This window comes from Stomoxys calcitrans, chromosome 3, assembly GCF_963082655.1.
Source record: "Stomoxys calcitrans chromosome 3, idStoCalc2.1, whole genome shotgun sequence".
In the NCBI taxonomy this organism is placed as follows: domain Eukaryota; kingdom Metazoa; phylum Arthropoda; class Insecta; order Diptera; family Muscidae; genus Stomoxys; species Stomoxys calcitrans.
Window position 1 is genome coordinate 66,128,854 of NC_081554.1, and position 25,972 is coordinate 66,154,825.

Consider the following 25,972-nt stretch of genomic DNA (forward strand, 5'->3'; position numbering starts at 1 on the left):
TATGTTAGTAGTTCGTGCTATTTTTCGTTGTTTGTGTGTGCAATAGTTCTTAACTTAAATATACACAAAACCAAAACTCGTTGACAGATAGTGCACTTTGCGACAAAAAATATGTTACTCAGCTGTTTACGGTAAACTACCTGCTAATTATGTCATGCCACTATCCGTAAATGAATCTATCTTGATAATACCCATAAAATCCGTCGATAAATGTTCAAGTATGAACACCCCATAGCGCAGTCTCAATTGCATTTCAAAGTCGAATCGAATTTGTGGACGTCGTTTCATTGGCTTTATTTTCCCCGCCGGAATTGTCAAGTGCCGGCGGCATAGATCTCTGCCGACTACTGTTTTTGCGAAAAATCAAAGCGTTTTAAAAAGTTGTCGGCAGAGAAGAGTAAAATAATTATAATTTTTAATAATTTAAACGAAAGAACAAAACGCATATATAAGTATAAGCAACGCCATAATTGTGATATTCGCTCCAAGGGAATTGTAAAAAGTAAGCTGTGGGAATATTTCTATATCAAAGAAAAAGGCTACCGATTAAATTGCCATCAAAAGTTGTGAAGTGTATAATCCGATCGGCACGGTAAGACGGCTTTGTGTGTGAGGGCAGAGAAAAGAAAATATAATAGAAAACGATTTTCATTGGAAATTTTCAATGCCAAGCATTGAAAAATGTTACAGTTTCGTATAATTCGTTAAAGATTTGTGTTGTGCTTTTAAGGTGCTTAAGTAATTGCAGAAAAACGGCAATTCTGTTATACTGAAATTTCGCCGAAATGTGTGAGCAGGCAGTAGCGACTCGACCACAAACAACAACGCAGCACAAAGAACTTCAAGTGAAAAATTGATTTAGCTTGCGGCGGCAGTAACGTTGATGGTGGTGGTGGCCATTCCTAATATTCCCACAATTTTGTTTGCTGCCAACATCGTTGCACAAATCCTTTTGCATTTGGAAAAATTGCATTTTCCCATTGAATTGCCATAAAAATTTCTTTTATTTTTTCTATTTGTGTATATTTTGTACAACACACTTCTTATTGCCGTAACTTTTTTCTGCCCAGCTCTTCTTTTCTACTGCTTTTGTGACCGAGAGTGTGTTTAATTTCGTAGTATGCTTCTTTTGTTGTTGTTGCTGGTTGTCTGATATTCTCTGATGTGCGTTGCTATTGCTACTTCTGTTTCGTGCTGTGCTCTGTTTTTGCAGTGTTTTAATACCCAAAATGGCCGCTTAAGTAAGAACGACGTCGGTGTTCAGAATTTTTTTATTTTCCAAGGGATTTATTTCATCATAAACGTTTATTAACGCTTTGTTCTGGATTGTGGTCATAAAGATTATCTGTGCGATTAGCTTGTCTAGGGCTTGGATTCAAATACCAATAATGGGAAACTAATAGGACTGATGCTATATTGCATTTTTGAAAACCCATTTTTTGGGTTTCTTGTTTTTATTTGTGTTTTTTATTTGTCAATCCTTTTATGGCTCAGCACTTTGTAGGTTGTTTTATTAATGCCTAAAACTATGCTTCGATTTTCTTTATAGAGAAACTATCCTAACCTCAACTCGAATGACAAGGTTAATGCCATAGCAGGCTTTACTAAAATGGACATCAAACGATGTTTAAATATACCTGCTCGATTTTCTTATGGTATTTGGAAATGTTTGGAATTTTTGTAATTCTCCTTACCTAGCAATCTTTATCGCTAGCCGCTTCACTCGGAGACCTTAGGTCCTTTGTGTTAGAAGAATAAAACGAGTGTAGATAGAGTCCCACCGCAGTAGGGTGCAAGATAGTAGAAGTAGATAACTCGACACCGGGTCTATGCACCAGCAACAGGGCCTTGACTATCAGCCCATGCCCCACGTAGAAAGTGTTGGGCTTATGGTGATCCTCGTCGAAAGCGACGGAAATCTAGTAGGTTGTACAGGAGAGGGTTTAATCCTATGGCAACCGGTTGTACGTACCGAATTGACCCGATGGCTGTTGTTGTTGTAGCAGTGCGTTGTACACTGAGGCGGCAGCCCTTGCCGATGAAGGACTTCATCGGGTCAATCCGGTACGTACAACCGGCTGCCTTGGGATTGGTTGACCCGATGCAGTCCTTCATTGGCAAGAGCTGCCGCCTCAGCTACAACAACAACAGGGGCTTCATTTCGTGGAAACGCACGATGGCCCGTGACTCAAATAAGCCTGATAGCCTTCCTCATGTTTAGAAGACGATTTTTTACATCCCCATATCAATCTTTCATGTCCCGACGCCAGAGCTTTAAGCGAGTTTAGATTGTCCACATTGTGTGTGTCTGTTGGGTCGCCTAAAAGAAGCTGAATCTATCTAGGGACCTATATGACTCCTTGACTCTTAAGAACTTAATGCAAACTCCTGCTCCGTAGCTCAATCCATAAAGACCCATCCGTGTATGTAGAAGGATTAGGGGGTATGATTAATGTCCAGAGCTCCCTATCTATGAAAACGGGGTCCAATCTGCCAACAAGGGAGTGAAGTAATGATAAAAGTTCGAAAAACTTCAGGTTAGCATCAGTGGCATTCCAGTCTAAAGGTGATCTTCCTTGCCCCAACAAATGCTATATTCACAGTCTACCCGGTGGCACTACTTGCCCCCTTGAGTTTAGCTTCTCCTTGATACTCTGTACCTTGTCGAACAATTTGCGGAGGCAATAACCAACCAGAGCCTTACACCAGACAAAACATCCATAGGTGAGAATCAACCGACCCGCAGCCTTAAACACCCAGTGCACTGTTTCCGGCCAAGCATTATCCTGCGGAGGTCTCTACCGAAGCATCTAGGATGTTTCCCTAAAACCACCCAGCTATCGCCTGCTTGGGAAATGTACCAGCTCAGACTTTTCGGAGTTTTTGCCTCGTCCATCCAAACGGCGTTCTCAATGCTCCTCGAAAGATGACTGTGAAGAAAAAAGTTGTCAAGTAGGGATATGGACAGTGTCCAAAGGACATTTACGATGTCTATTGAGGTCGTGATACAATGTCCGATGTTCCTTGGTACAATGCCCGATGTTCCAGGCAGTGTGGATTACAACCTGCCAGAGTCGCTTTTTGATAAAAAGTACTGTACCACTATTCCTGATAGAACTGATTGGAACTACGATATCCCTGGTAATAGCAGCTACATAGACTTCTTCGCGGATGGTTCCAATCTAGACGACTAGGTGGTCTTTGGGGTGTACTCTGAAAAAGTAGAACTGGTCATATCAAGAAGGTTACCCGACCACTGCAGTGTGTATCAAGGGGCAGATTCTGGCTAAGACAATGTCATAACGACAACTGGCATAAATATCTTCTCAGATAGCCAGACAGCCATTAAATCACTGTAAAACTTATTTCTGAACTCAAAAACCGCTCTCGACAGTCGCAGATCTCTTAAAGAGATGGCTGAACTGTTCAATATTCACCTGTTCCGCATGCCAGACCACAGAGATATCCCAGGGAATTGTAAAGCGGACGAGATTGCGAGACTAGAAGCTACCGTACACATTATAGGTAAACTGGAATCTGTGGGTATGCCTTTGGCGACATGTAAACTTAGTCTTCAGCATTAGGCCTGAAGGGTAACGAATGATAGATGGTCACAAAGGAGGGGCTGTGAGCATACCAGAATTATGTGGTCTAATCTAGACTTGCATAGGTCTACCGCTTAGCTGTCACTGGCTAGAACAGAAGTCTCAGTCATTGTGTCCGTCATGACAGGTCCCTGTTTGAACGGAAAACATGCTGACAGACTGAATGTTGCCAGTGGATGTGAACATTCGCATGTTATTGGGCTTTTTACAGCGATCTGGATGGTTCAGTGGTGTGAACTGTTCCTGTGGTATCACAATGGACGAAAACGTCTAAGTGAGTCTGATGGCAGACTGTCACATTAACTTAATCTAACCTATTTCGGTCGTGAGAAGAAGCATATTACAGGCGGGCAAGCCTGCACCTGCTACGTTTTACCTGCAAACGTTGAAGTCATCTTTACGAGAGGGGAAGGGTCTGACAAAGGTTGACGTGTTAAGGAAATCGTCTGGTGTAGGCATCAATTTCAGATTGGAAATGTGAAGGTTTGTCAGAAGAATATCTACGCCGTGAAATTTTCACGAAGATTCTAGGCATAGTAACTTCATGCGTTCTGAGATTGTACAAAAAACTAGAAAACGGACAAACTTGCTCTGGTAAAATCAACGATAGATGTTGCAAGATCCTAAACACTGTCGTGAACGAAGCCACTTCTAAACCTCCTGAAGACATATATGCTAATGGACAAGGCTGTTCTGCGGGGTTCTGGACATCAAGGGGTGACGGAGAACGAGGCGGACGATGAGGAATAGGATCGCTGTAAATAGCAGATCGTTCTACGTAATCAGTGTACCCATCCACTGCGGGCAGTCGTTATTGCTTTCAGGATGGCAAGTCCTTGAGGCCGAGGATGTCACTGTCATGTCATGTCTTTGACGTAGCGCCGGATACGGGCAGAGTCGGGTATACGGGCAGACGTCCATGAAAACTTAAACACCCTGTAAATCTTATACATTTTTCACCAAACATTCTCAATGCAAATTCTCTTTTCTTTTTTAACAATTTCTACATAGAAGTCCGCCAAACTACTGAGGCGTAAGTAAGTATTGATCTAATCACGCTCCTGTAGAGCCAGTGGACTTTCCTCCGATTCAGGCCCCATTTCGAGCCTACGGCCCGTCTACATAGTGCCCAACATCTGTGAGCCTTCCACTTCCAATTTAGTTTCTTGTCCAAGATCACACCTCAGTATTTGAGCTTGTCAGATATCGAAATCGTCTTATTGAGGCCCGGTAATTGGCCCAGCTTAGTCTTCCTCGTGAACAGGTATATTTCAGTCCTCTCTGGGTTAACATTGAGACCTCTGGGTCTAGCCCAGTCATATGCCAGACCCTTTCGTATCTTCTGCATAGCTGGTTCGAGTCCTTACCTTAGAAGTATTATAACATCGTCTGCGTTGCAGACGGGTTCAAATCTCTCCTAAGTCAGCATCCGTAATAGGTCATTTATGTTGGTCACCCATGGAGTGGCGATAAAATGCCCCCCTGTGGCGTGTCTTGCGCATTGTTAAAAGCTCCCTCGATGTCATTGCATGCCGCCAATGTATACGTCTTAGCATAGAAGGATTCTTCTATTTTATGCATAACCTCGTGCAGGGTAGTCTCCACCGACCTTCCCTTGACATAGGCATGTTGTTTGTATTTGAACAGTTCGCTGCATGTCCTACTCTTTATCATGGTGTCCACAATACGTTCCATGGTTTTGAGTAGAAAGGACGTGAGGCTTATAAGTCTATAGGCCTTTGGCGTCGCATTACTTTCCTTGCCCGACTTGGGAATAAATACCACCATCGAAAGTCGATTTTGGGATCCATATGCTTTCGTCGTTGATTGCAGGTTGGCAAAGCCTTGAGACCGTGAAATTCGAGGAACAGGACTTCACTGATCCTGGGGTTGAGAAAGCATGGTATCAAACTGCTGATAGCAGTTTTCTCTGGTTATAGCAAAGTCATGTCTTCGCCGTAGGGGAGAGTCTTTAATTTACAGCGCATGTGTAAAGAAAAAGACTTTCAAGCAATTTTGTATCACATCCCCGCAATTTTGGTGAGAAGACGCAGGATAATGGGCTAAAAGCTCTTTCCATGCCTGGTCTAAGATGGCTGCCTGAGCCACGGTGAAAGTTTGTCCATGGTCCAACAGTTTCCTTGTTGTTATTGTTGTAGTCAGATTTTCATGTGGAGGTGGCGATCTTTATCAAGCTTCTGTATGTGAGCAAGCTCGTTCCGTTCCAAAGAACCAATCGCCGTGGGAACAGGGCGGCCATTGGTTATATAGGCGCCAATAACTCGCCTTAGTCATATAGTATAATAAACCTATGGACGCGCCCGGTAGCTTTTCTCGAGACAGCGATGAACACCACACACCGTACCTCAAGGTTTCAACCTGTATGGTGCTCGGGATAACTGAGTTTTCCTACTTTTTTCTCTTTTGCATTGTTTTCCTTCTATCGTTTCTGCCAATCCCATGGCAGCCGGTTGTGCATACCGGATTGACCCGATGGACTTCTTCATCGGCAAGGGCTGCCGCCTCAGTGTATAACACACTGCTACAAGAAAAACAATCTTATGGCAGCCGGTTGTACGTACCGTACCGGATTGACCCGATGGATTCCTTCATCGGCAAGGGCTGCCGTCTCAGTGTACAACACAGCAACAACAACAAAAACAATAACAACATCGTTTCTGCTGTTCTGCATCATTCTAGATGTACGCCTGTCTGCATTTCTTTGTCTTTTGTTCACTTCTACCCTTTTTAAGAGTAAACGTGATGAACATATAATCTCAGAGTGAAGAGTCTAGCAACCTAGGTTGCTTTTCGCATGCCCAGAAATCTAACGTAACCTTTGTCAGATTTCTAGAGGATTCGTGTCCCCAACACGAGGGATCTGGGATCTATAAAAGTTTTATAATTGATAACAAGTAAAAGCGTGCTAAGTTCGGCCGGGCCGAATCTTATGTACCCTCCACCATGGATCGCATTTGTCGAGTTCTTTTCCCGGCATCTCTTCTTAGGCAAAAAGGATATAAGAAAAGATTTGCTCTGCTATTAGAGCGATATCAAGATATGGTCCGGTGTAAAATGTCAGCCAATTCGAATAAGAATTGCGCCCTTTGGGGGCTCAAGATATAAAATAGAGAGATCGATTTATATGGGAGCTGTATCGGGCAATACCATACTAAACACGTTTGTTGATGGTCATAAGAGGTTCCGTCGTAGAAAATTTCAGGCAAATCGGATAATAATTGCGCACGTTAGAGGCTCAAGAAGTCAAAACCCAAGATCGGTTTATATGGCAGCTATATCAGGCTATCACCCGATTTGAACCATACTTAACACAGTTATTAAATATCATAACAAAACACGTCGTGCAAAATTTCATTCCAATCGGATAAGAATTGCGCGCTCTAGAGGCTCAAGAAGTCAAGACCCAAGATCGGTTTATATGGCAGCTATATCAGGTTATGGGCCGATTTAAACCGTACTTGGCATAATTGTTGGATATCATAACAAAACACGTTGTGCAAAATTGCAATCCAATCGGATAAGAATTGCGCACTCTAGAGGCTCAAGAAGTCAAAACCCAAGATCGGTTTATATGGCAGCTATATCAAAACATGGACCGATGTGGCCCATTTACAATACCAACCGACCTACACCAATAAGAAGTATTTGTGCAAAATTTCAAGCGGCTAGTTTTACTCCTTCGGAAGTTAGAGTGCTTTCGACAGACAGACGGATGGACATGGCTAGATCGACATAAAATGTCGCGACGATCAAGAATGTATATACTTTATGGGGTCTCAGAAGAATATTTCGAGTAGTTATAAACAGAATGACGAAATTAGTATACCCCCAATCCTATGGTGGAGGGTATAAAAATATTGAGTTTAGCCGTTCTTCTGATGTTTCTGGGGACCAAAAGACATCTTCTGCGATAGATGAGTGATTAGATGAATGACAAGACAAACACAATGTACCCTGGGGTTTTCGGGTGATGCTTACTTAAGGGTAGATACAGTCGGTTTTTTCTATAACAATAAATAGAAAGCGTTCTTCAAGAACTTTATATATGGGGCTTCCTTTTACTCTTTTATGGTGATTGGTGTGCGATTTGTACTAAATATTAAAACATAAAAAACAGAATAGAAAACACATGCCTTCATATATATATTGATTCATATATACTTTTCTTTTAGGTCATCGTCTCCTACGAAGGCTTTCATTTTGAGAGAGGTAACATCCACATTTTAAGAGAGGAAAAACCACTATGTCATCGTCGACAACTACTAGTGGTGGCACAGCGACAACTAACAGTACTGGTTCAGCTGCACCCTCAGTAGGTCTTGTTGCAACTAATTCATCGCCTCCCGGCACTGCCAATAGCAATATGTCTGCCACAAATAATTCAACATCTAATGCAGCCGTAGCTGGTGTTGCAGCGGCTGCTGCTGCCGCTGCTGCTGCAATACGTGGTCGCAATGGTAACACTTTACAGTCTGGTTCTTTGCCAGCTTCGGGTTCTGGTGGCACTGGCTCCACAAATTCTGCGGTTGGTGGCGGCGGCGGTGGTTCATCCTCAGGCCCTGCGGCTGCTGCCGCTACCACAAGTGAAGAAACGCGCAAGGATCCCAAACCTAATCCGAAAATTTCTAAAGCCTTGGGCACTTCAGCTAAACGCATACAAAAAGAGCTTGCCGAAATCACTCTAGATCCACCGCCAAATTGTAGTGCCGGGCCCAAAGGTGATAATCTGTACGAGTGGGTGTCGACAATTTTGGGACCACCCGGTTCGGTGTATGAAGGTGGAGTATTCTTTCTGGATATTCACTTTTCACCAGAGTATCCATTTAAACCTCCTAAAGTTACGTTCCGTACGCGTATCTATCATTGTAACATCAATAGTCAAGGTGTTATTTGCTTAGATATACTCAAGGATAATTGGTCTCCAGCATTGACCATATCAAAGGTATTGCTGTCAATTTGTTCCCTGCTGACTGATTGTAATCCTGGTATGTAAAGAATGTTAAAATTATCTCTTATTTGCTGTTATAACTGTTTTTTTTTTTTTGCTTTTGCTTATTTTCAGCCGATCCTCTGGTAGGCAGTATTGCCACACAATATTTACAAAATCGGGAAGAACATGACAGAATTGCCAGACTGTGGACAAAGAGGTAAATACTTACATATTTTTTTTTTGAAAAAGAAGGGCACAATTTTGAAACATAAAAAAGAATTCAATTTCACCTTTGAGGCTGAAAGAAATCTTCCATTCACAGCTATTGGGTTGCCCAAAAAGTAATTGCGGATTTTTCATATAGTCGGCGTTGACAAATTTGTTCACAGCTTGTGACTCTGTAATTGCATTCTTTCTTTTGTCAGTTATCAGCTGTTACTTTTAGCTTGCTTTAGAAAAAAAGTGTAAAAAAAGTATATTTGATTAAAGTTCATTCTAAGTTTTATTAAAAACGCATTTACTTTCTTTTAAAAAATCCGCAATTACTTTTTGGGCAACCCAATATTTGGGGTGTAGTTAATTCTGCTAGGTTTGTGCCCCTTTTGCATTTAGATCTTGGAGATAATTGGTTTATACTTTCACATAGCTCATCGAAGTTAATCCACTTTGCCAGAATAGAGTAATCATTCGCCTATGGTATCTACTCGGCAGTAGAGGATGGATCCTGCTTAAAGAATTAGAGGTTAAACAGGATCGGGGATGGAAGAGGGATCTAAAGTGAAATTGAAAAGTCGACTTTTTCGATTATCAAAGAGCCGACTTTTCGAATTTTTTTCTATTATCAAAAAGTCGACATTTTTACAGAAAAAAATAGCTTGTTATACTCAGCATTATAGGATAGGATTTTTGCCATTACGTTTGCAATACATCGATGTATCATTTTCCGAAGCAAAAAAGTATAGACATATTTTTCTGATAGTCATAAAATTTTCACGATGTCCGTGTGGCTGTCCGATTTCACGATGCCCGTGTGTCTGTCCGTCTGTTGAACAGCCTTTAAAAATACAGAAATATAACCAACCATTCGATTGACCCACTGGTCTGTGAATCGCTTGTGAGACAAGAAACAGCACTGCGTCTTCTGTGCCTTAAGGTCTACTCTGTTCATTCTGACCCACTCGAAAATGGCCAACAAATCTTGGGAGAGCGTCTCATCCATAATGCGCCCCCTGTCCACCATCTCTTGAGGACTGGGCGTATGGTCGAATGAATATGAATGACACAGACTACTGTCTTCGGCAAATGAGTAGACTGGATTCGAAGTCAGACCCAATAGATCATCAATGAAAATAAGAAAAAGGTAAGGGGAAAGGATAGAGCCTTGTGGCACACCTGCGGTTAATGTGTACTCATCTGATGAGAACCCATCTACAACAACTCGTATAGTGCGATCTCTGACTTAGCTCGATATAAATCGAACGAAGTTATTACCGACTCCAAAAGCGACAAGTTTTGATAAAAGTAGACCGTGCCAGACCCTCTAAAATGCCTTGGAGATATCCGGAGCCACGACCTTACTCTCACCAAACTGGTGGATAGAGGGACTCCATCGTTCCGGCAAAAATGCCAATAGGTATCCCGTAGAGCGATTTCTGCGGAAGCCATTTGAACTCTAAGTATCTGACAAGATGGTGGTTAACCATATTCTCCATAACCTTGGAGAGCGCTGAGCATATCGCAATTCGTCGCTAATTCGCAGGGTTGTTCGCCTCGCCTTTTTTTGGGGATGGGCTGAACGTTCGCAACTTTCAACGCACCGGGAAAACTCCCGCACGGTAAGCAAGGTTGAAAAGATTGCTTAGTGGACGACAATTTGACTTCTTGAGCCCTCACAAGCCCTAATTTTTGTCCGATTTGACTGAAATTTTGCATATAGTGTTCTGTTATGCCTTCCAACAACTGCCCATATCTCTCGATTTGACTTCTTGAGCCCCTGGAAGTCGCAATTTTTGTCCGATTTAGTTGAAATTTTGAACGTAGTGTTCTGTTATGACTTCCAACACCTGTGCCAAGTACGGTCCGAATAGGTCAATAACCTTATATAGCTCCCATATAAACCGATCTCCCGATTTGACCTATTGAGCCCCTACAAGCCGCAATTTTCGTCCGATTTGACTGCAATTTTGCATGTGGTGTTCTGTTTTGACCTCCAACGATTGTGCCGAATACGGTCCGAATCGGTTTATAACCTGATATAGCTCCCATATAAACCGATCTCCCGATTTTACTTCTTGAGCTCTTACAAGCGGCAATTTGTGTCCGATTTGACTGAAATTTTGCATGTGGTGTTCTGTTATGACTTCCAACAACTGTGCCGAGTACGGTCCGAATCAGTTTATAACCTGATATACCTCCCATATAATCCGATCTCCCGATTGTACCTCTTGAGCTCTTACAAACCGCAATTTGTGTCCGATTTGGCTGAAATTTTGCATGTTCTGTTCTGTTATGACTGTGCGGAGTACGGTCCTAATCGGTGCATAACCTGATATAGCTCCCATGTAAAGCAAGCTCTCGACCTTTCTTGTTCGGTTCTTTGAAGCTTTAAGTTTTGCTGGTTTGACAGAATTATGCCCTTCAACTAAATTTATTTTGTATAAATTTTAAGCAGAATCCATGGTGGAGGTTCCCAAGATTCGGTCCGGCCGAACTTAGCATGCTATCCCACCACCTAAGGATGGGGATATATTCATTTTGTCATTCCGTTTGCAACACATCGAAATATCCGTTTCCGACCCTATAAGGTATATATATTCTTGATCAGCGTAAAAATCTAAGACGATCTAGACATGTCCGTCTGTCTTTCCGTCTGTCTGTTGAAATCCCGCTACAGTCTTTAAAAATAGAGATATTGAGCTGAAACTTTGTACTGGTTCTTTTTTTTGTCCATAAGCAGGTTACGTTCGAAGATGGGCTAAATCGGACTATAGCTTGATATAGCCCCCATATAGAAAGATCGACCGATTTAGGGTCTTAGTCCCATAAAAGCCACATTTATTATCCGATTTTGCTGAAATTTAAGACAGTGAGTTGTATCAGACCCTTTGACATCCTTCGTCAATTTGGTTCAGATCGGTCCAGAATTGGATATAGCTGCCATAAAGACCGATCCTCCGATTTAGGGTCTTAGGCCCATAAAAGGCACATTTATTATCCGATTTTGCTGAAATTTGGGACAGTGAGTTGTGTTAGATCCTTCGATATCCTTTTTTAATTTGGCCCAGACGATCCTCCGATTTAGGGTCTTAGGCCCATTAAAGCCACATTTATTATCCGATTTTGCTGAAATTTGGGGCAGTCAGTTGTGTTAGGCCCTTCGACATCCTTCGTCAGTTTGGCCCAGATCGGTTCAGATTTGGTTATAGCTGCTATATAGACCGATCCTCCGATTTAGGGTCTTAGCCTCATAAAAGCCACATTTATTATCCGATTTCGCCGAAATTCGGTACAGTGAGTTGTGTTAGGCCGTTTGACATCCTTCGTCAATTTGGCCCTGACCGGTCCAGATTTGGTTATAGCTGCCATATAGACCGATCCCTTGATTTAAAGTTTTGGGCGCATAAAGGCCACATTTACTATCCGATTTTGCTGGGACACTGAGTTATGTTAAGCCCCTAGACATACTTCTGCTATATGGCACAGATCGGTCTTGATTTGGATATAGCTGCCATATAGACCGATCTCTCGGTTTTAGGTTTTGGGACCATAAAAAGCGCATTTATTGTCCGATTTTGCTGAAATTTGGGACTGTGAGTTATGTTAAGCCTTGACATACTTATGCAATTTGACACAGATCGGTCAAGATTTGGATATAGCTGCCATATAGACCGATCTCTCGGGTTTAGGTTTTGGGGCCATAAAAAGCGCATTTATTGTCCGATGTTGCCGAAATTTGGAACAAAGAGTTAAGTTAAGCCCCTCCACATATTTCTGCAATTTGGTCTAGATCGATTAAGATTTGCATATAGCTGTCATATAGACCGATATCTCGATTTAAAGTCTTGGCACCAAGAAAGGAGCATTTATAACCTGATTTCACTGAACTTTGACACAATAACTTATGTTAGGCTTTTCGACATCCATGTTGTATTTGGTTCAGATCGGTTTATTTTTAGGTATAGCTACTAAAAAGACCAATATTTTGCTATGCACAATTGAACAATGATTTGTACTTATGGGACATAAGGTTTGCAATTTTCACCGGATTTTGATGAAAGGTGGTTTACATATATACCCGAGGTGGTGGGTATCCAAAGTTCGGCCCGGACGAACTTAATGCCTTTTTACAATTTTTTTTAAATAAAATTGTCTTCTCTTTATTTTTTAGGTATGCAACATGATTTACTCAATTAATAAAATCATCTAACGTATGTTGTAGTCGTAAGGAGAACCTCAAATATTATAACACCATAAACTTATTAAAAAAAACAAAAACATTACAAATATTGATAACTCACTGAAACAAAAGAATTGCCCCTCCCCCCTCAACAAAAAAATCAAGCAACCAACTACTATATAACTACAGCAACCACAGAAGAAAGCAGCAAGAACCATAAGAGAAATCTTTACATATTTCAATAAAATATCTGAATGAGTAAGAACGAGAAGAAAGAGTAAAAATAAACGAATTAAAATTGCAAATAGAAACGAAGAAATTTAAAAAAATAAATAACAAATGATACGCAACACTGCAAAAAGAAAACTATAAATATATTAAGAGATAACAAATTATTAAAACAAAAAAAAAAAAATAATAATAAAAAATATATAATAACACAAACCAAGAAAAAATTATTTTTTTTTTTTTAAATATAAAATGAAAGAATATAAAAAAGCCTATGTTAAAAAACAAAGCCCTGAAAAAGGCTTTCATTTTGGCTTTATTTTAGGAACAAGATTTTAATTTTTAACATTTTTCACATAATTTTTTTGAAACATTTGAAAAGAACCTCAATGCGTTGTAAATTCGTTAATCCAAGGCGACTTTGAGAGGCCTGACTATATGATCCCTTGAGATCAGATAAAAATTAAAAACAAAAAATTAATTTTTATATTTAGTTATGTTTCTTTTTGTCTAAAATCGTTATGGCACCTTTCGATGGAAATGTCTCTTTAAAAAAATTGTCTGTATTTATGTATATCTGTCTATTTATTTGTTTAATTCTCTCAACAAAAAATTTTTTTTTTGGTTTAACGCTAAACACACAAAATAAGAACATGGCTCACAATTCAACCGAGAATTCTCTATGAATATTCCCCTCCTTTCTCCCCCCATTGAAGGAAGCAGCAAAATAGTTTTAGTTTATGTACAGTTTTAAGTAAAAACAAAAAACTTATAATAAAAATAAAACAAACTAATAACCAAGCAAGTCCCCAAAAAATAAAAAAAAAAACATTATCTCTTACGAAAATGCAAAACAACCATAAACTATATATATATACGAGTACATAAATATTATAATTCATCATAGCTTTTTTTTATATTGATTATTTAAAACGAAATCTTTTCTTCCTTTGTCAAAAAAAAAACATCCTCTATAGTTTTGTATGTTTGTTTCATGATTTTTTTTTTGTTTGCAATCGACTTCTACTTTTTTTTATTTTTACGCATATATTTTAGCATCTCTTCCTACGATGTTTTATGCTGCATCATCAACGAAGACTAGTTTGGAAATGACATTTTTTTTTATATATAAAAACAAAAAAAAAAAACAAAAATATATTTATACACACATTAAAAAAAAGTCTTTATATTTTTTTAATTCATTAATTTTAAAACTTTATTTTAGTATGCTTTTGTTTGCTAAACAACAAAATTATCGCTTTATTCCTTTTTTGTATATTCTTCGAATTTCAAGAATGATAATAATATAATAATAATAAAAAAAAGAAATAATTAAAAAAAAATTATCTATAAAACAAAGTAAAAACAATTTCTCAATAAAACTAAATTTGACAAAACAAATTTTTAAAATTTAAATAAAAAAAGTGTAAAAAAACATACCATGAGAGTTTAATTTTTTTCAAACACACTGCCATGAGAGGGGCATTTTGCTTATTTGGCTATGGCAGAACATTTGTTCCACTAGCCGAACGTACAATAGCGTTCCAAGCGCCTCAATCTTCTGCGCTCATTCTAAAATCTCTGACACCAAGTTTCGAGGTGTCTCTCACCACATGATCTTTCCTTCGGGCTCTTGGTCCTCCCGGTTTGCGTGTACCACCGTGTTTGCCTCAATCTGCTCAGTTGTACAAGGTGTTTTGGGAGATGAAACTATCCTTTTCGTCTTATCTACATTTACTGCCAGACCCATCTTCAACGATACTCTTTGGATTCTTTCAAATGCTGCAGTTACTGCTTCCGGTGACCGTCCCACGATGTCGTCGGCATAGGCGAGTAGCATGTGTTCTCTGAGATGGGCGGTATCAAATCAATTAAATTTTTGGCGAATTTGTTTCAAACAATCAGAGCCAGAAACAAGTAAAAAGGCGTTAAGTTCGGCCGGGCAGAACTTTGGTTACCCACCACCTCGGGTATATATGTAAACCACCAGAATCCGGTGAAAAATGCATAATTTATGCCCCCATAGCAGCTATATCGAAATATGTTCCAATTTGGATCAAATTCGGCACGGACATTGAGTGGTCTAATAAGTACAAGTCATTGTTCAATTTTGTAAAAGAAAATATTGGTCTTTTTGTTAGCTATATCCAAATATCGACCGATCTAAGTCACTGTGTCAAATTTCAGCGAAATCGAATTATAAATCCGATTTTAAATCGAGGCATTGGTCTATATGGCAGCTATATCCAAATGTGATCCGATCTGGGCCAAATTGAAGAGGGATATCAAAGCGCCTAACACAACTCATTGTCTCGAATTTCGGCGAAATCGCATAATAAATGTGCCTTTTTTGGGCATAAGACCTTAAATTGAGAGATCGGTCTGTATGGCAGCTATATCCAAAACTGGACCAATCTGAGCCAAATTGTAGAGGGATGTCAAAGGGCCCTACACAACTCGCTGTCCCAAATTTCATCGAAATCGCACAATAAATGCGCCTTTTATGGGCATAAGACCTTAAATTGAGAGATCGGTCTATATGGCAGCTATATCCAAATCTGGACTGATCTTGGCCAAATTGCAGAAAGATGTCAAAGAGCCTAACACAACTCACTTTCCCAAATTTCGGAGAAATCGGACAACAAATTTGCCGTTCATGGCCCCAAAACATTAAATCGAGTGATCGGTCTATATGGCAGCTATATCCAAATCTGGACCAATCTTAGTCAAATTGTAGAAAGATCTCGAGGGGCCTTCCACAACTCACTGTCCCCAATTTCCGCGAAATTAAATTATATATGCGCCTTTTAGGGGTTCAAGACCTTAAATCGAGAGATCGGTCCATATGACAGCTATATACAAATCTGAACTGATCCAAATTGCAGAAAGATGTCGAAGAGCCTAACACAACTCACTGTCCCAAATTTCTGCGAAATCGCACAATAAATGCGCCTTTTTTGGGCATAAGACCTTAAATTGAGAGATCGGTCTGAATGGCAGCTATATCCAAATCTGGACTGATCTTGGCCAAATTGCAGAAAGATGTCGAGGGACCTAACACAACTCACTGTCCCAAATTTCGGTGAAATCGGACAATAAATGCGGCTTTTATGGGCCTAAGACCTTAAATAGAGAGCTCGGTCTATATGGCAGCTATATGCAAATCTGGAACGATCTGGACCAAATTGAAGAGGGATGTCAAAGGGCCTAACACAAATCATTGTTCCAAATTTCGGAGAAATCGGACAATAAATGCGCCTTTTTTGACCCCAAAACCTTAAATCGAGAGATCGGTCTATATGGCAGCTATATACAAATATGTACCGATCTTGGCCAAATTGCAGAAAGATGTCTAACACAACTCACTGTCCCAAATTTCTGCGGAATCGGACAATAAATGCGTCTTTTATAGGCCTAAGACCTTAAATCGAGAGATCAGTCTAATGACAGCTATATCCAAATCTGATTCGACCTTGGCCAAATTGCAAAAAAATGTCTAGGGGCCTTACACAACTCATTGTCCCCGATTTCCGCGAAATCGGACAATAAATGCGCCTTTTATGGGCCTAAGACCTTAAATCGAGAGATCAGTCTATATGGCAGCTATGTCCAAATCTGAACCGATCTTAGCCAAATTGTAGAAAGATGTCAAGGGGCCTTACACAACTCACTGTCCCCAATTTCCGCGAAATCGGACAATAAATGCGTCTTTTATGGGCCCAAGACCTTAAATAGAGAGATCAGTCTATATGCAGCTATGTCCAAATCTGAACGGATCTGAAGAAGGATGTCGAGGGCCCTAACAGAACTCGCTGTCCCAAATTTCGGCAAAATCGGACAATAAATGCGTCTTTTATGGGCCTAAGACCTTAAATCGAGAGATCAGTCTATATGGCAGCTATGTCCAAATCTGAACCGATCTTGGGCAAATTGCAGAAAGGTGTCGAGGGGCCTTACAGAACTCACTGTCGCAAATTTCGGGGAAATCGGACAATAAATGTGTCTTTTATGGGTCCAAGACCTTAAATCGGCGGATTGATCCATACATATGGCAGCTTTATTCAAATCTGAACCGATCTGGGCCAAATTAAAGGTGGATGTCGAAGGACCTAACACAACTCACTGTCCCAAATTTCAGCAAAATGCGATAATAAATGTGGCTTATGCGCCTAAGACCTTAAATAGGCGGATCGGTCTATATGGGGGCTATATCAAGATATAGTCCGATATAGCCCATCTTCGAACTCAATCTGCTTATGAAAAAAAAAAAAAGAATTTGTGCCAAGTTTCAGCTCAATATCTCTATTTTTAAAGATTGTATCGTGATTTCAACAGACAGGCGCACAGACGGACGGGCATGGCTAGATCGTCTTAGATTTTTACGACTATCAAGAATATATATACTTTATAGGGTCGGAAATGGATATTTCGATGTGTTGCAATCGAATGACAAAATGATTATGCCCCCATCCTTCGGTGGTGTTTATGAAAACATAAAAATTTGCCCATGAACATTCCATTCAGGAACAGGGGCAAACTTCTCCCATATCAATGAGTGCAGTCCGATTCATGTTTTAAGCTCAATGATAAGAGGCCTTCTATTTATAGCCAAGTTCAAACGGCGTGCCGCAGTGGGACAACATTAAGAGGTAATAAACACCGCTTAAAATGCTTCTGATTGTCTTGCTAGGATTCGAACCCAGGCGTTCAGGTTCATAGGTGGACATGCTAACCTCTGCGCTGCGGTGGCCTCCAATCAGAACCAGGGCTGCGGAGTCCACGCAAGTTGCTCAACTCCAACTCAGACTCCGAAGTCGACTCCGGGCACTTAAAAATGCTATGTTTTATACCCATAACTAAAGAAAGGGGGTGAGGTGCTCCAACCTAGGCAATATTAAAGGTTTTAGCGAGTAGATGACGAATATGTATAAATAAAAAATAAAAATTGGATCAGTGAAGGACCTACGGGATCTTGAAGATTTTGGACTACTTTAACCCTAGGCAATATGGGTACCAAATGAAAGGTATTAAGGAGTAGATTGTGAAAACGAAAAAAAAAATTACATTCACCTACAGCGCTTTTTCCAATTTTCATTTTTATCCTAAATCCATTTTGGGACACTATGGGATCGAGGGGCCTTTGCCCTAGAAAAGGACTTAAGAATCTAATTCCTGGGCTCAGAGCTAGGGGTTGCGCCCTATAAAGTGCTTTTTTCCCAAATCTCGTCATTTCGCTTCTAAACACCTCGACATATATATAATAAACTAGCTGGACTGAGCCCGATCCACTGCGCCCCTCACCATAGCATGGGGGTATACTAATTTCGTCATTCTGTTTGTAACACCTCGAAATATTCGTCTAAGACCCCATCAAGTATATATAATCTTGATCGTCATGACATTTTAAGTCGATCTAGCATTGTCGGTCCGTCCGTCCGTCTGTCTGTCGAAAGCACGCTAACTTTCAAAGGAGTAAAGCTAGGCGCTTGAAATTTTGCACAAATACTTTTTATTAATGTAGGTCGGTTTGGATTGTAAATGGGTCATAAAGGTCCATGTTTTGATATAGCTGCCATGTAACCCGATCTTGGGTCTTGACTTCTTGAGCCGCTAGAGGGCGCAACTCTCATCCGATTTGGCTGAAAATTTGCATGAGGTGTTTTGTTATGTCTTCCAGAACTGTGCTTGGTATGGCTCAAACCGGTACTTTACCTGATATAGCTGCCATATAAACCAAACATGGGTCTTGACTTCTTCAGATTTTTGAGGGCTCGATTCTTATCCGATTTGACTGTAATTTTGCACGTGGTGTTTTGGTATCACTTCCAACAACTGTGCTAAGTTTGGTTCAAATCGATTCATAACCTGGTATGGCTGCCATATACCCCGATCTTGGATCTTGACTTCTCGAGCCGCAAGAGGGCGCAACTCTCATCCGATTTGGCTGAAAATTTGAATGAGTTGTTTTGTTATGTCTTCCAAGAAATGTGCTTAGCATGGCTCAAATCGGTTCATAACCTGGTATAGCTGCCATATAAACCGTTCTTGGATCTTGATTTCTTGAGCCGCTAGAGGGCGCAACTCTCATGCGAGTTGGCCGAAAATTTGCATGAGGTGTTTTGTAATGTCTTTCAAGAACTGTGTGAACTAATTATGGTTCAAATCGTTTCATAACCTGATATAGCTGCCATATAAACCGAACATGGGTCTTGATTTTCTTCAGCCTCTAGAGGGCGCAATTCTTATCCGATTTGACTGTAATTTTGCACGTGATGTTTTGGCATCACTCCCATCATCTGTGCTAAGTATGGTTCAAATCGGTTCATAACCTGTTATAGCTGCCATATAAACTGATCTGGGATCTTGACTTCTTGAGCCTCTAGAGGGCGCAACTCTCATCCGATTTGGCTGAACATTTGCATAGGGTGTTTTGTTATGATTTCTAACAACTGTGCTATGTGTGGTTCAAATCGGCCCATAACCTGATATAACTGTCATATAAACCGATCTGGGGTCTTGACTTCTTCAACCTCTATAGGGCGCAATTCTTATTCGATTTGGCTGAAATTTTGTATGAGGTGTTTTGTTATGACTTCCATCAACTATAATACGTATGGTTAAAATCGTTCCATAACCTGATATAGCTGCCATATAAACCGATCTTGATTCTTGACTTCCTGAGCCACTAGAGAGCGCAATTCTTATCCGATTTGACAGAAATTTGGCATAAAGTGTTTCCTTATGATTTCCAACCACTGTGCTTTTTATGGTGGAAATCAGTCCATAACCTGATATAGCTGTCATATAAACCGATCTGGAGTCTTGACTTCTTGAGCCTCTAGAGGGCGGAATTCCTATCCGATTTGGCTGAAATTTGGCATGACATGTTTCGTTATGACTTCCGACAACTGTGCCAATTGTGGTTCAAATCGGTTCATAACCTGATATAGCTGCCATATAAACCAATCTGGGATATTGACTTCTTGAGCCTCTAGAGGGCGCAATTATTATCCGATTTTGCATAAAGTGTTTTGTTCTAACTTTTTTTTTAACTAACCGATCTCGGATCTCGACATCTTGAGCCGCTAGAGGGCTCAATTACGGACATGGTTAGATCATGTTTTCTTGAGCCGCTAGAGGGCGCAATTATTATCCGATTTGGATGAAGTTTTGTCAAATATACGGTCTATAGCCTCCTGATACAGCTCCCATATAAACCGATCTCCTTAATTTACTTCTTAAGCCCCTAACTGACTTCTTCTATTGTCTCCAACATTCATTTCAATTATGGTCCGAATCGGACCAATATTTGATATATCTCCAGTAGCATAGCAATTCTTTTCTTTAACCCTTTGTTTGCCTAACAAGAGATACCAGGAAGAGAACTCGACAAATGTAATCCATGATGGAGGGTATATAACGCTTTTACTCGTTTTTCTAAATTCTTACCAATTTCCTTGGTACACTTAAAGTAAAAGCTTATCTAGTTACCAACACAAATTAGATTACACTTTATTATAGTATTTAGTTTAAACTTTGTTTTAATTTACAAAAAATATGTTTGTCTGTTTGTTTTTCATGTTTGGTATGTATGTATGTGTGTGTATTTCAAAACTACACACTAAAATGATTATAATAGTATATGATTAGTTATATATATGTAAGTTTTTAATTTTTAGTTTTTATTATCCACACAAGACTAGATAAAATTAATAACTTATTTTAATACAATATTTATAAGAAGTATGAATAACTCTATTTTCTTAAATTTTTTAGCTTTTCTTGTTTCGTCACTTTTTGACTCACCGAAAGTCAAAGTCATCTATTGACGAAAACAATTGTCGCACATTTAAAATTAGTTTAGAATATATTTTTCTCTGTTTTAGTTTTCTTTGGTTTTACGGTGTTTATGGACTATGGTACTCCCATCATGTGGTAATTATTGTGTTTGTTTTAAATGTGGTATGCTCCAAAATATATATGGTATATCATCAAATTTCTTTTAGGGGTTTTTTTTTCTCCAAAGCTGTTATAAAAAGTGTTAGAAAATCGCTACGTGGTACCTGCTTACAGGTACATGCCATTCACCAGAAAATCTGCTTCATGCGAATACGGCGTTTTTCCACCCATGCGTCGAGCTCTTCTGCCCACAGTCCGCATGCGACAACCAATAAGTATGGCCAAAGCTGCAGTGATTAGTAGGCCCAATGTAAGGGATAGCACAGCGCCGCCCGGTCTTTCTGACTGGCCATCATGATCTCGAAATTCTAAGGCCATATTTTGATGTATAATTTCGTATTGTTCATGGACTGGCGAGGCAGCGGGTTTAGCTGCTTTTGACGAGCTTGAGGAGGTTTTCAAGGATGCAGATCCTTGTTGCTGCAGTTGCTGTAATTGGCTAACATGTGTTTCATCGTTGGCATCTGAGGTCTTTTGCAAGTCCTTGGATTTACTTTTGGCTTTTTTGTGTTTGTGCTAAAATGATACAAAATTACAAGAGGTGTTTTAGAATAAAAGTTTGGCGATTTTTTAGTTTTGAAGGAAATTTTGTCAAAATTCAATTTATAATGGAAACGTGGTGTAAAGGATAAATGAGTCCTTCGACGATGAAATGTATAAATTGACATTGTGCATTGGCATTGAAATGTTGACAAAATTATGCAGATATATCAAAGTCTGACAAAATTTACCATAGAAATAAAATTTTGACAAAATTTCCCATAGAAAGGTTAATTTGATAAAACTTCCTAAAGCAATGAATCGTTAAATTCCCCTTAAAATATAAATTTTAACTTAACTTCTCTTAAAAATAAAATAATTCCATATATAGAATGACATTTTGACCAAATTTCCTTAGAAAATAAAATTGTTGACAAAAATTCCCTTAAATATACAATTTTGACAATATTTCCTATAGAAATTAAATTTTAAAGAAATTTTCTTGCAAAGTTGAAACAAATTCCCTTAAAAATGATATTCATTTTTGCATTTGGCAAAATCTGGTGAAAAATGCATACCTTATGCCTCATTGCATTGAAATATGTTCCGATTTGTACCAAATACTAATAAGAACAAGTCATTAATCAATAGTGTATAACAAAATATTGGCCTTTTTAATAGCTATATCTAAAAACAAACCCATCTGAACCATATACGACACGGATTCGAAAAGCCTAACATAAGTCACAGTGTCAAATTTGAGTGAAATCGGATTACAAATGCGCCTTTTATGGGACCAAGATTTTAAATCGAGATATCGGTCTATATGACAGCTATATCCAAATCTGGACCGATTTGGGCCAAGTTTCAGAAAAATGTCAAAGAGTCTAGCACAACTCACTGTCCCAAATTTTGATGAAATCGGACAACAAATGCGTCTTTTATGGCCCGAAAACCTTAAATCGTGAGATCGGTCTATATGGCAGCTATATCCAAATCTGGCCCGATCTGGGCCAAATTGAAGAAGAATGCCAAAAGGCCTAACACAACTCACTGTCCCAAATTTCAGCAAAATCGGATAATAAATGTGGCTTTTATGGGCCTAAGACTCTAAATCGGCGGTTCGTTCTATATGGCAGCTATATACAAATCTGGACCGATTTGGACCAAATTGGTGAAGGATGTCGAAGGGCCTAACACAACTCACTGTCCCACACTACGGTGATATCGGGTAATAAATGCACCTTTTATGGGCCTAAGACCTTAAATCGAGAGATCGATCTATATGGCAGCTATATCCAAATCTCCACTGATCGGTTCTATATTGCAAAAGTATGTTGAGGGGCTTATCTTAACTCAAATAATAACTCGAGCAATAAATGTGCTTTTATGCGCCCAAGACCTTAAATCAAGAGATCGGTTTATATGGCAGCTATATCCAAATCTGAACCGATCTGGGCCAAATTAAGGATCTCGAAGGGCCCAACACAACTCACTGTCCCAAATTTCAGCAACACCGGATAATAAATGTGGCTTTTATGGGCCTAAGACCCTAAATCGGCGGTTCGTTCTATATGGCAGCTATATGCAAATCTGGACCGATCTGGGCCAAATGGAAGAAAGATGCCGAAGGGCTTAACTGTCCCCAAGTCGGACAACAAATGCGCCTTTTATGGGCCCAAGACCTTAAAAAGAGAGATCGGTCTATATGGCAGCTATATGCAAAACTGGACCGATCTTGGCCAAATTAAGATTAATTAAAGAAAAATCGGATAATACATGTGGCTTTTATGGGCCTAAGACTCTAAGACGGCGGATCGGTCTATATGGCAGCCATATACAAGTTTGGACCGATCTGGGCGAAATTAAAGAAGTATGTCGAAGGGCCTAACGCAACTCACTGTCTCAAATTTCAGCAAAATCGGATAATAAATGTGCCTTTTATGGGCCTAAGACCCTAAATTGGCGGATTGGTCTATATGGCAGCTATATCCAAATTTAGACCGATCTGAGCCAAATTGCAGAAATATGTCGAGAGGTCTAACGCAACTTAATGTCCCAATTTTTGGCTAAGTCGGCTAATAAATGTGGCTTTTATGGGCCTAAGACCCGTAATCAGCGGATTTTTCTAAATGGCAGCTTATGTAAATCTGGACCGATCTGGGCCAAATTGAAGAAGGATGACGAGGGGTCTAACGCAACTCAATGTCATAAATTTCAACCAAATCGGATAATTAATGTGCCTTTTATGGGCCTAATACCCTAAATCGGCGGGTCAATCAAGATATAGTCCGATAGCCCATCTTCGAACTTAACCTGCTTATGACAAAACAAAGAATCTGTGCAAAGTTTTAGCTCAATACCACTATTTTTAAAGGCTGTAGCGTGATTTCAGCAGGCAGATGGGCGGACATGGCTATTGCGCTGATCAAGAATATATATACTTTATAGGTTCGGAAGTTGATATTTCGATGTGTTGCAAACGAAATGACAAAATGAATATACCCCCATCCTTCGGTGGTGGGTATAATTATGTAATAAAATTTCCTATAGCAATGAAACTTTGAGGAAAATTTCCAGAGAAATGAAATTTTTTGTAGAAATGAAATTTCTGTAAGTAAAATTTTATATCCATAGGAAATTTTGTCAAAACTTCCAAAAGAGAAGAATTTTACAAAATGTCTTATGGAACAAAGAACCGAATAATACCCAAAATTTGACATTTAAAAGCCACTTTGGCCAAATTTTGTCAAAATTTCCAAAAGATAAGAATTTTACAAAATGTCTAATGGAACAAAGAACCGCATGATACCCAAAATTTGGCATTCAATAGCCACTTTGGCCAAAGCAATTGCCTGTTACGCATGCTACCTTCAAACAAAGTAAGCTAGAAACATACGCACATATGTATACAATAGAGTGGTTGATGGCCGAACATGTTAGTAATGTGTGCTTGGGGATGTGTTTTTCAATTGGTCGTCGGACAGCGTGTGTTGTTTGCAAATGAGCAATACTCAGGTGAGTGTCATATGAAGCCAAAGCAAGCAGAGGAATGAGACATCAAGTGTTTTTGAGCGGCCTAGTTATACTCTATTGTTTTTTGCCACTTGCTTTTTATACCCACCACCATAGGATAGTTTTATAGAAACCTAGTCATTCCGTTTGTAACACCTCGAAATAATGATCTGCAACCCCATAAATTCTGTATCGTCTCGACATTCTGATTCGGTCTACACCTGTCCATCCGTCCGTCCGTCTGCCGAAATCACGATAGTGGTCGAACGCGTAAAGCTAACCGCTAGAAATTTTGTATAGATACTTTATATTGATGGGCAGCATCGGTTCAAAAGGGCCATATCGGTTCAGGTTTGGATATAGCTCCCATATAAACCGATCTCCCGATTTGAATTCTTGAGCGCATGGAAGCCTCAATTTTTGTCAGATTTGGCTGAAATTTTGCAGATAGCGTTCTATGCAATGACTCCCAATAACTGTGCTAAGTACGGTCGAAATCGGTTTGTAACCTGATATAGCATATAAACCGATCTCCAGATTTGACTTCTTGAGCCCCTGGAAGCCACAAATTTCATACGATGTGACTAAAATTTTGCATGTAGTGTTTTGTTAGGACCTTCAACAACTGTGCCAAGTACGGTTCAAATCGGTCAATAACCTGATATAGCTCCCGTATAAACTGATCTCCAGATTTGACTTCTTGCGCCCCTGGAAGCCACAAATTTAGAACGATTTGACTGAAATTTGGCATGTGGTGTTCTGTTATGACATCCAACAACTGTGTCGAATACGGTCTAAATCGGTTACCTGGTATAGCTCCCATATAAACCGATCTCCCGATTTTACTTCTTGAGCCCTTACAACTCGCAATTTTTGTCCAATTTAGCTACCATTTTGCACATAGTACGGTTCAAATCGGTCTATAACCAGATATAGCTCTCACATAAACCTATCTGCCGATTTGACTTCTCGAGCCCTTAGCAGCCGAAAATTTTATCCGATTGACATAGTGTTCTGTTATGTCTTCCAACCAATGTGCCAAGTACGGTCCAAATCAGTCTATAACCTGATATAGCTTCCATATAAACCAGTCTCTCGATTATCCTTATTCGGCTCCTGGGAGCTTTAATTTTAGCTGGTTTGATAGAGTTTGGTATGTAGAATAAAATTATGCCCTTCAATTAAATTTAGTTGGAATACATTTTTAGCAGAATCCATGGTGGTGGGTTCCCAAGATTCGCCCCGGCCGAACTTAGCACGCATTTACTTGTTTATTTTTGGATGAGAATTGCTTATATCGGTGGCGTACGTGCTGTCTGTCTCCGTCAATTCAAAAGT

General features: G+C 39.7%; 2 protein-coding genes across 6 annotated transcripts in view; one reads left to right on the forward strand and one right to left on the reverse strand.

Annotated features, from left to right (window-relative positions):
* The first annotated feature begins 330 nt into the window (after positions 1 to 330).
* LOC106081555 (ubiquitin-conjugating enzyme E2 E1) lies at positions 331 to 14,418 on the forward strand. Of its 4 annotated transcripts, none has more exons than XM_059365197.1 (4): positions 332 to 502; positions 7,799 to 8,611; positions 8,689 to 8,773; positions 12,944 to 14,418. In XM_059365197.1, exons 2-4 carry the CDS (start codon positions 7,870 to 7,872, stop codon positions 12,954 to 12,956), a joined length of 840 nt encoding a protein of 279 aa, XP_059221180.1. In that variant the 5' UTR covers positions 332 to 502; positions 7,799 to 7,869; the 3' UTR covers positions 12,957 to 14,418. The 4 variants fall into 4 exon arrangements, with proteins under 4 accessions (XP_059221183.1, XP_059221180.1, XP_059221181.1 ...); XM_059365198.1 differs by lacking the exon at positions 332 to 502 and adding an exon at positions 509 to 592; XM_059365199.1 differs by lacking the exon at positions 332 to 502 and adding an exon at positions 1,070 to 1,241.
* Positions 14,419 to 20,667: 6,249 nt separating this feature from the next.
* LOC106081552 (alpha-protein kinase 1) overlaps positions 20,668 to 25,972 on the reverse strand; it is a 28,978-nt gene continuing 23,673 nt past the window's right edge. For both annotated transcript variants that reach the window (XM_013243575.2, XM_013243573.2), the window contains exon 6: positions 20,668 to 21,655. In XM_013243575.2, the coding sequence (XP_013099029.2) occupies positions 21,248 to 21,655 (408 nt within the window). In that variant the 3' untranslated portion in view covers positions 20,668 to 21,247. The remainder of the gene's footprint in view (positions 21,656 to 25,972) is intronic.

Coding starts and splice junctions, on each gene's coding strand:
- LOC106081555 (XM_059365197.1), top strand. CDS start 7,870: ATGTCATCGTCGACAACTACTAGTGGTGGCACAGCGACAACTAACAGT. Junction 8,612..8,688: donor GCTGACTGATTGTAATCCTG/GTATGTAAAGAA, acceptor GCTTATTTTCAG/CCGATCCTCTGGTAGGCAGT.